The sequence below is a fragment of the Neolamprologus brichardi genome, chromosome 15 (assembly GCF_056152115.1).
Source record: "Neolamprologus brichardi isolate AB-2024 chromosome 15, ASM5615211v1, whole genome shotgun sequence".
Taxonomy (NCBI): domain Eukaryota; kingdom Metazoa; phylum Chordata; class Actinopteri; order Cichliformes; family Cichlidae; genus Neolamprologus; species Neolamprologus brichardi.
In genome coordinates, this window is record NC_142118.1 from 810,001 (window position 1) to 819,892 (window position 9,892).

At 50.1% G+C, this 9,892-nt stretch overlaps 1 protein-coding gene across 6 annotated transcripts in view; it reads left to right on the plus strand.

The window, feature by feature from the left end:
- Positions 1–9,850, plus strand: part of cdc42bpab (CDC42 binding protein kinase alpha (DMPK-like) b) — a 76,000-nt gene extending 66,150 nt beyond the window's left edge. For 4 of the 6 annotated variants that reach the window (XM_087852669.1, XM_087852664.1, XM_087852667.1 and 1 more), the window contains 15 exons: positions 1–113; positions 582–663; positions 867–1,086; positions 1,298–1,360; positions 1,465–1,718; positions 1,808–1,932; positions 2,008–2,222; positions 2,320–2,417; positions 3,242–3,326; positions 3,660–3,783; positions 4,900–5,017; positions 5,233–5,350; positions 5,436–5,593; positions 6,248–6,322; positions 7,362–9,850. The exon at positions 1–113 is cut by the window's left edge and continues 27 nt beyond it. In XM_087852669.1, coding sequence (XP_087708795.1) covers positions 1–113; positions 582–663; positions 867–1,086; positions 1,298–1,360; positions 1,465–1,718; positions 1,808–1,932; positions 2,008–2,222; positions 2,320–2,417; positions 3,242–3,326; positions 3,660–3,783; positions 4,900–5,017; positions 5,233–5,350; positions 5,436–5,593; positions 6,248–6,322; positions 7,362–7,493 — 1,980 coding nt within the window. In that variant the 3' untranslated portion in view covers positions 7,494–9,850. The remainder of the gene's footprint in view (positions 114–581; positions 664–866; positions 1,087–1,297; positions 1,361–1,464; positions 1,719–1,807; positions 1,933–2,007; positions 2,223–2,319; positions 2,418–3,241; positions 3,327–3,659; positions 3,784–4,899; positions 5,018–5,232; positions 5,351–5,435; positions 5,594–6,247; positions 6,323–7,361) is intronic. The other 2 variants (XM_087852665.1, XM_087852668.1) reach the window with 2 other exon arrangements.
- Positions 9,851–9,892: the final 42 nt, after the last annotated feature.

The window sequence follows — 9,892 nt, forward strand, 5'->3', positions numbered from 1 at the left end:
GGTTGGCAGAGGGCGATGGCGGTGGTCTGCGACTTTAAATTGTTCCTCTATGAACTGGGAGAAGGAAAAGCAACACAGCCAAGTGTGGTAGTCAGTCAAGTCATAGACATGAGGTAAGAACTGAAACTAAGACATGCTTCAAGCATTTAAGGAAGAATTGCCTGCTTCAGTTTTTCACCAGAACGTGACTTTTGTGTTTGGATAAAACGCGTTTTACAGACGCATGCGAGTAAATTATGATAAAATCTTTGTTTTCTGACACATTTAAACCCAAAGATTCATTTCAAACAGAGAAAAATGAATCAGTCGTTAAAATAATGACAAAGTGGAGCTCGGCCATCAGCTGGTGTCCAGCACGCGTACAGTCGACGGGCATCTGCAAGCTGCTTTGCAACCACCTCCACCCTTCATGCTGGGTCAGACATAAACAATAGTGCACGTGTTGCTCTCAGTCGTGCACGTGGAAATAACCAGCGCCTGTTAGCTGCAGCGCCGTGACGGGAACATTTCTAACAGTTTCTTCTTGCAGCCTTTAGTGACATCGATGAAAATGTGAACGCTGATCTCAATCTTTCACTCAGGGACGAAGAGTTTTCAGTCAGCTCAGTCCTGGCCTCTGATGTCATCCACGCCAGCCGCAAGGACATCCCCTGTATATTCAGAGTGAGTACCTGTCCACGCCGTGCTCCTGGAGGTTAAAGGTCAGGGTCATGTGCACAGTCATGTTTCTAATGATTGTCTTTGGGTGTCGTTGCCAAAGGAACCATATTATGACAACTGGATGAACTTGAAGAAGAGACGTCAAACGCCAAAATAATCTTTCAAACACATGATGTGACCCTTCATCGTCCCTCCTCTTTCCTCAGGTGACGGCGTCCCAGCTGTCCCCCTCCAGCAGCCACAAGCCCTCCATCCTGATCCTGGCCGACAGCGACCAGGAGAGGACCAAGTGGGTGGGCCTCCTCAACGAGCTCCACCGCATCCTGAAGAGGAACAAGCTCAAGGAGCGCTTCGTCTACGTCCCCAAGGAGGCGTACGACAGCACGCTGCCCCTCATCAAGACGACGCAGTCTGCTGCTATCATAGGTGGGCGCCACAAACACGCTCAACCCTCAGCAGGTGTTAAAATGGCGACGCACAAACTCTTTGTGTCGTTGTGTTTTAGAAATGCAGCGTTTAATCATCACAGCTGCTACCTGCAGGTTATCGAGAGTTTTGTCAGCAAAGAAAGCAGCTGAAAGTTTTCAGTCTTTGTCTCCTTATCGCTGCCGTCTCACCTCGTTCGTTTCACCCTCAGATCACGAGCGCGTCGCCCTGGGCAACGAGGAAGGCCTTTTTGTCATCCATGTCACCAAAGATGGTAGGATCTGTGTTGGTGTTTCTGGTGCTTGAGAAGAGTTCCCGCTTTCTGCCTCGTCTCCCTGACTCCTCCCTCGTTTCCCTGACTCCTCCCTCTGTCCTCAGAGATAATCCGGGTGGGGGACAACAAAAAGGTGCACCACATTGACCTGATGCTGCAGGAGCAGCTGCTGGCGGTCATCTCCGGCAGGAACCGCCACGTCCGCCTCTTCCCCTCGCAGGCCCTGGACGGCCGCGAGACCGAGTTCTACAAGCTGGCAGAGACGAAAGGCTGCCAGACCGTCGTGTCGGGGCCGGTCCGCAACGGCTCGGTCACCTGCCTCTGCGTGGCCATGAAGAACAAAATCATCTGTTACGAGGTCAGAAAAAGCTCGCGCTCGCTAACCCTCGAGGCGTCTGTCGCTTCTCACGTGATGTGACTTGATGTGATGTGCTGACACTCCTGCAGGTCAATAAGAGTAAAATGCGTCACCGCCGGCTGCGGGAGCTGCAGGCGCCGGGGCCGGTTCAGTGGATGGGTCTGCTCGGCGAGCGTCTCTATGTGGGCTATCCGTCTGGCTTCATGCGCTACAGGTACGCTACATCATTGCAGCTGCGCCGCCCTTCAGCGTACACGAGTCTGACTTTGTGCTCTGAAACCCTCCACAGCGTCCACGGGGACGTGTCCCCCGTCAGCCTGCTCCACGCCGAGGACCACACGCTGGCCTTCATCCCTCAGCAGGGCCTGGACGCCCTCTGTGCCGTGGAGATCTCCAGCAAGGAGCTGCTGCTGTGCTTCAGCGCCATCGGGGTGTACGTGGACTCGCAGGGCCGCAGGTCGCGGCAGCAGGAGCTCATGTGGCCGGCCGTGCCCATCGCTGCCTGTGAGTGCGCGACACGGGTGTGCCGTCACCCTGTGACTGTTGTTTGTATTTGTGCGCTTTTTATCTGAAAGAGTGAAACGGCTGTATTTTGTTCCAGGCTACAACGCCCCGTACCTGTCCGTGTACAGCGAGAACGCCGTGGACGTGTTTGATGTCAACACCATGGAGTGGATCCAGACCATCCCGGTCAAGAAGGTCGGTGTGTGTGTCTGTGTGTGTGTCTGTGTGTGTGTGTGTGTGTGTCTCTGTGTGTGTGTGTGTGTGTGTGTGTTTCTGTGTGTGTGTGTGTGTGTGTGTGTGTGTGTTTCTGTGTGTGTGTGTGTGTGTGTCTGTGTGTGTGTCTGTGTGTGTGTGTGTGTCTGTGTGTGTGTTTCTGTGTGTGTGTTTCTGTGTGTGTGTTTCTGTGTGTGTGTGTGTCTGTGTGTGTGTGTGTGTGTCTGTGTGTGTGTGTGTCTGTGTGTGTGTGTGTGTGTGTGTGTGTGTGTGTGTGTGTGTGTGTGTCTGTGTGTGTGTTTCTGTGTGTGTGTGTCTGTGTGTGTGTGTGTCTGTGTGTGTGTCTGTGTGTGTGTGTCTGTGTGTGTGTGTCTGTGTGTGTGTGTCTGTGTGTGTGTGTGTGTGTGTGTTTCTGTGTGTGTGTGTGTGTCTGTGTGTGTCTGTGTGTGTGTGTGTGTGTGTGTGTGTGTGTGTGTCTGTGTGTGTGTCTGTGTGTGTGTGTCTGTGTGTGTGTGTCTGTGTGTGTGTGTGTCTGTGTCTGTGTGTGTCTGTGTGTGTCTGTGTGTGTGTGTGTCTGTGTGTGTGTGTGTGTGTGTGTGTGTGTGTGTGTGTGTGTTTCTGTGTGTGTGTGTGTGTGTGTGTGTGTGTGTGTGTGTTTCTGTGTGTGTTTCTGTGTGTGTGTGTGTGTGTGTGTGTGTGTGTGTGTGTTTCTGTGTGTGTGTGTGTGTGTGTGTGTGTGTGTGGTGACTAAACTACAAGCTCACAGGTCACGTTGAGTCTGAGCAGCTTCTCTGGTTTCTCTGCAGATGCGACCTCTGAATGTGGACGGCTCTCTGAACCTGCTGGGGCTGGAGACCGTGCGTCTTATCTACTTTAGAAACAAGATGGCCGGTAAGATCGCTCTCTGTGCCGCGTGAGGGGAAGAATTCGTCCTCAGTCTCTTTTTAGCATTTTGCTGTTAAATGTCTGTATTATTAACTGATGTGACCTGCTTATATGACAGCATAAAACCAGATTACAGCGTGACAAACGTCAGGTGTGCGCTACGCCACGTGTCATCACGACCCTCACAGATGGAAGTAGCTGATGTTTGTGTCACGTGACGTGCGATAAGTTAAAGGAAGTCGCACATAAAAACAAACGCTCCTCTCTGTGTGAATCTTCCTCCTGGTTTTAATCTGTCCAGCATCAGCAGCCGAACGATGATCTCTGTTGATCTTTCAGAGGGCGACGAGCTGGTCGTCCCGGAGACGTCGGACAACAGCCGGAAGCAGATGGTGCGCAGCATGAACAACAAGAGACGCTACTCCTTCAGAGTGCCCGAAGAGGAGCGACTTCAGCAGAGGAGGTAGTTTACCCGAAGCTCGGTACTCGCCGCGAGGAGCTCTCGGAGAATTCACCGTTCTGTTACTCTGCTGCTTTCTTTTTTTCTTTTTTTTTTATAAATTTTATTTTCAGTCACAGCAGCATGTTAATAACAAAACATTGAACATAAAGTAGTTTGCTGTTCAGTATTTACAATACCCCAAAAGATAACAGAAATAGAAAAGGAAAAAAACAAACAAACCAAAGAAACCCCTACAAAACAACAAAAAACAAACAAACAACAACAAACAAATATAAAAATAAAATGTATAAGGGACATTCAGTGTACAGTTAACTATGATAGTGATATAGAGATATGGCATCTGGTCATGATAAGGTGGTCATTTTAAACGTTTCCATGTACATCAGGAATGGCCGCCATGCCTTAAGAAATCTGGTGGTTGAACCTGCCAGTGTAGATCTCATCTTTTCTAAATGTAAAAACCTCATGAGCTCTGCAAGCCACTGTTCATGTGTGGGAGGAGCTTCCTGCTTCCATCTTAAAAGTATAAGGCGCCTTGCAATAAGTGAAGCAAAGGCAATAGAATTCGAATAGTATTTTGGCAAAGTGATGTCTTGAGGTATCACCCCAAAGATAGCCGTTAGAACAGAGGGATCATATTTAACGTTATACATCTCTGACAGAGTGTTAAATATAGACACCCAATAGTTATGAAGATTGGGGCATGTCCAAAAGGTATGAAGGAGCGAACCTGTTTCTGCTTTACATCTGTTACACAGAGGGTCGGCTCCTGGATAGAACTTGGCTAACTTTTCCTTGGAGATGTAGGACCTTGAATTGAAGGAGCCCATGCCTGGCACATATTGAAGAAGAGTGTACCCTCCGGAGAAAAGATTGCCAGAGTTCATCTGTTATAGTCATCCCAAGGTCTTTCTCCCACTGTGCTTTAAGGATGGAGAGAGAAGGGGATTGAAGATCTAATAACATAGCATAGATTTCTTTAATCGCCCCTCTCTTATGAACTCTGCTGCTTTCTAACGCTGATGATGGGCTGAACAGAACCTGCTGTATTAGCATCATCACTGTAGGGAGGAAACGCCTCCGTCTCTCTTTGACGCTCTGTGTCTGTGATTCCAGAGAGATGCTGCGAGATCCTGAGATGAGGAACAAACTGATCTCCAATCCAACCAACTTCAACCACGTGGCTCACATGGGACCAGGAGACGGCATCCAGATCCTGAAGGACCTGCCCATGGTACATCTGCAAACACACGAACACGCTTCCTCATCCTGTCACGTGAGCGTGCGACCCCTGACGTGTTCACATAGCCCCCCCCCCACACTGACACTGTCTGGTCCTGAGTTGTGTGTCTGTATGCATCATGTTGTGTGTGTGTGTGTGTTTACATGCACCCTCCTCACTCCTCCCCCCGCACTGCACTCTGTGTGTTTTCTGCGTGTTTAAACCAGAACGTCCGTGTTCAGGACAGCCGAGCGGGCTTCAGCGGCTCCGTCAGCATTCCCTCCATCACCAAGAACCGGGCCGAGCCGGGCCGCTCCATGAGCGCCAGCAGCGGGCTGGGCATACGTGAGTACAGTCGTGTTAGAGCTCACATTCAGGGAGGTTCGTCCGTCTGTGGCTTCATGTTCGCCGCCTCCTCTCGTCCCTGCAGGCTCGTCCTCGCAGAACGGCAGCGCTCTGCGCCGGGAGCTGTCAGGAGGAAGCTACGGGTCCAAACGCCAGACCATGACCTCTCCTTCCGAGAGCTCCCTGTCCTCAGGCGGAGGGGTGGACTGCGGTGATGCTCCGCTCTCACAGTTCGACAGAGAGGTCAGTGAACACGCAGCTTCGTGTGACTCTGAGTATTAAACAAACTAACATTAACTCAGTTGTTATTGGCCGTTGGCTCGAAGCTGCAGCATCGTGTCGAACATCAGCTTCGTCTCGTTGTTTTCCTGTCGTGAACGTTTAGCAGGTAGACGTCATCAGCAGAAACTGCCTTTACCCCCCTTTGAACAAAACTCCTCCATCAGCATCCCGACACCTGCAGGCCGCGCTGCTCATCCCATCGCTCAGGTGTTAGCTCGCTGTGATGTCAGTAGAGACGTGATTCTTGCTTTTAGCTCTTTTAGGGCGATGAGAGCCAATCAGACTCCAGTCTGGCACTGGTGGTGCAACATCGCTCATAATGGTTTCCAGCAACATCGCTTTAAGTTGTTTTCACTCGCATGAAGTGACTGATCGAGAGGAAAAAATAAAAACAGCAATTATGGGCGACGTCTGCCCCCCCCACCCTGTCATTCCCCCTGCTGGTCCTCCCTTCCCATTGGACGTTGTCAACTCCATCCCGCCCCATCTCGCCTCCCTCCATCCTTACTCAGCTGTTCCCTGCTTCGTGCCTGTCCCCCCTCCCTCCCCCTCATCCCTCCCCACCCCAGCATGTTGTCTGTGGGCTGGGCGCTGAGTCTGAACTCTCCTCTGCAGTGGCAGGCAGTCTCCCCGTCGGAGAAGACCCCCGATCTGAAAAGGGCTTTAAGGACCCTGCTTAGTAAGATGAAGGTAACGTCAACAGCTGCAAACACACAACTGAGAGCACCGTGTCACTGTGCATCACACACACACACATCACTGCGTCGCCTTCGCTGCACCATTTCAGCGCCGTCACATCAGCAGCCTCTGATTGGTTTGTTGCATCTCTCAGCTGCACCATCTGGCCTTCGTGTCATCGCCTTTCGTTGCCGATGGTGGCGCGGCGCTGCTTCACCATCGCTAATCACAGAGCATGTGTGCTTCCATACGCCCCCCGATGGCCCGCCCACGTTTCCTAACCAGGAGCTGTGAGCTCAGAGCACAACTCTGGTTACTCAGCAGCTGATGGGAAATCAATACAGAGCAATGTCACAAACTAAACATAAATATTTTGGCATTAATGATCCACACGAGTTTTCAATGCATGATGTTTCCTGTTATATTGGTGGTGCAGCCAGGACGCCCTGGTCACAAGACTGAGCCGTCACACAGGAAAAAACTCTCTCATGATGGAGAACAAGAGTGTGCATGCTTGAGCGCGTCAGGTCGATGTGGGCGGGAGCACAGTGTAGCTGCGCCTCTGCTGCCCATCTACACGGACTCATGCAGCCGTAGTGTGACTGCGCGCTTTAGTGTTTTATAGGTGGGATATAAATAGACGATTGGATCAGTGAACTGTAAGAAACGTACATTGTATGAAACACATCAGTGAGCTGGAAGGAGCCTCACACGCTGTACAAGGGTGAAGCAAACACACACGCACACACGCACACACACACACACGCACACACCAGCTCGGCCTGCCTGCATGTTTGTTTTCCTTCAGCTGATCATTTCTGGTCAATCGAGCCGTTCATCTGCACAAGCGGAAGACGAGGCGGGTCGGCGTCACTCAGTCTGACTTCCTGTCTGCCCCGCCGTCACACAAAGCAGATTAATGAGCAGTGCATGTGCAGCAAGCACTCGTCATCAGCTGTTAGGAGCAGACAGAGGCGCAGCTTCATCTGTCGTACGCGTCCCAGTTTACTCTGGGAGGGATCGTCTAATTTCTCTTCCCTCTTTCCTCCAGGATTCGGACTCCCCGCGCCACTCCACGGCCTCCAACAGCTCCACCTTCAGCAGCCCTCCCAGCCCGGCCTCCCCACACAAGACCAAGTCCCTGTCCTTGGAGAGCACAGAAAGGATGGGCTGGGACACATGAGCCCCCAGCGCTCCATCCAACCCCCCTCACCCACCCACCGACCGACCCATCAACCGACCCACCGACCAACAGCACAGGACTCAAATTCTCCAACTCCTCCTTTTTTGAATATTGTTCCCTCACTGCCCAGAGAACTGCACCTCCTGCCCACCACTCCCTCCCAAAGATTTGTCCCACTTTACCCCCCCACACTGTGTCAGCGTTCTTCCACAGTGGGGCCGAAACACTCGCTAGGCAGCGAGGGACAAGCTATCAAATGCTATCAGTGTACATGTGGGTGCTGATGTTTGGCTTGTGTGTGAGAGGTGTGTGTGATGTGGGGCAGGTGATGCAGGAACAGGAAGCTCCCATTTTGGCTCTTTTTGGTCAACTTGTCGAGATTCACTGAGACTCTTAAAAAGTCACGATGCAAAAAGAAGAAATATTATCGAGAGCAGAAGGTTTGTACTTGTACATAGGACCCGCCGGGATTCAGGGGACAGTGTTTTAATTTATTTATCGATCATAGACGAGGAAAGGGAGCGCTGCCCCCCCCCCTCACCTGCTTTCTCTCTGGGTGCTGCAAAAAAAACAAAAAAATAAAAAAAGGAATTACGTTTATTTTTTGCTCCTGATACTAAGTGCAGTGACTTTATAACATTTTTAATTTCCACCATCAGCGGCTCCTGTGACATCACACGACAAACACGACATCATCGGGGGCGTGTCCTCCGTCGTGGACGCTCCAGCCAAAACTCCCGTCACAGTCATGTACATAGGTTCAGAGTAGAGAGTAATATATGATAAGGAAATACTATAGAGAACTACACGGGACGGAAAACTCCTCCTTTATTTTCCCGCTTTTGTTTGGAGTGATTCCGGGTTGTTTCGCACTCGAAGCCATTTTAAAACCACTTCTTTTGTTTTTACTGATTTATTTTAGATTTGTTTGTTTTCATGTTGTTTCTATGACGTGTGCATCCCTCCACCTGATATCAGGGGGGAAAGCTGACTTATAACGGCACTGCTGCCTGTACGCAGACACACACACAGGCGGTTGTTGCCTTGTTGTGCTCCTCTGACTGTTGGCGGTGTTTGAAAGGTCGCTGAGCTCTGTTTCAGCAAATACGGACAAACAGGGAGGCGCCGCGACTTCGCTCCAACGCTTTAATGAGTCGTGAAAATTTGTAAGAGGGATAAAAAAAATGAGAATGTAAACAGTGCGAGGACGTCACAGCTGGTTTGTTCTGGAGGCGACGGAGTAAATGACCTCAGCCTGTTGTTGTTGTGTGAACTGAACAGGGCCGGAGCTCTGAGCCGCCTCCACGGCACTAATCTACTCTACTCTACTTTACTTTACTTTACTTTGTCAGTGGAAAGGCCTTTAAAAAATAGACGAGGGGGGAAACGGTGTGGCAGCTTCTGGCTGCAGAGCGGGGCATTCACAGCCAAAAACCTGTTACCTCTGTTCATCTCCTGTAGGCATTTTGACCCGAGGGACACGGTGGCGTGGCATCAACCCACAGAGGGTTTTAGCCTCGCTCCACATGATTCCTGTTTGTCAGAAAGGGAAACTCTTCATTCCCCCTGTGGAAACACAGCAAAGAGCTGCAAACGGCTCATTCCAGGTGTTATTTTTATTTTATTATTTTTTAATTTGAAGAGGTTTAGAGCTCCCAGCTGGTTTTACTCCAGATATCTTAGACCTTTTTTTAAGCTAGCGACTCCTTCGTTCCTGCGACGAGTTTATCTGCAGGACGACGAGCTGGCGTGAGGTGTTCGCCAGGCGGCGTCTGTTTTTCATTTTTGGCCTGTGCAGAAAATCTGATCCTAGATGTCCCGGTTCAAAGAGCGAGAAGGGGAAACTCAGGAAACAAATTTTCAGTCAGACGAGCGTGATCGAGGTGCGTTTGATTCATTGATGGATGGGCAGCAGTAAGTGAGGGAATGTGACCCGGGTGGAGACAGTGAGTATCGGGTGACAGGTGGCTTCACGGCCGAAGTGCCGCATTTTAAAGAAACGGAAACGCCTTTACATTTCAGTGAGGTCTTATCTCCAGTACCTTCTATATTGTTTTGCTCTTTCATATCATATTCCACTTTGTTTTCTAGGATTGCTTTGTAATAATTTGTACAGTTTTGCATGTTATAGATGTAATCATTTTGGTTTGTCGTTTTCTTTTTGGAGCGGTTTGGGTGTTTTACTGAGGATAACCCACTACAGCTGATGTAGATTCTTTTTTTGCACAAAAATATTTAAGGTGTAAGGTCAAAACAAAAATAATGTATGGAAGCGGCTGCCACACTTACGTGGAGAACTCATTATATTAACCTGACTCCGATGTATTTCAATAAAGCGGAGGGCTGTTACAAATACACTCCAGTGTTGCCGTGTGCTCATTTCTCCTCAGGAAACATCA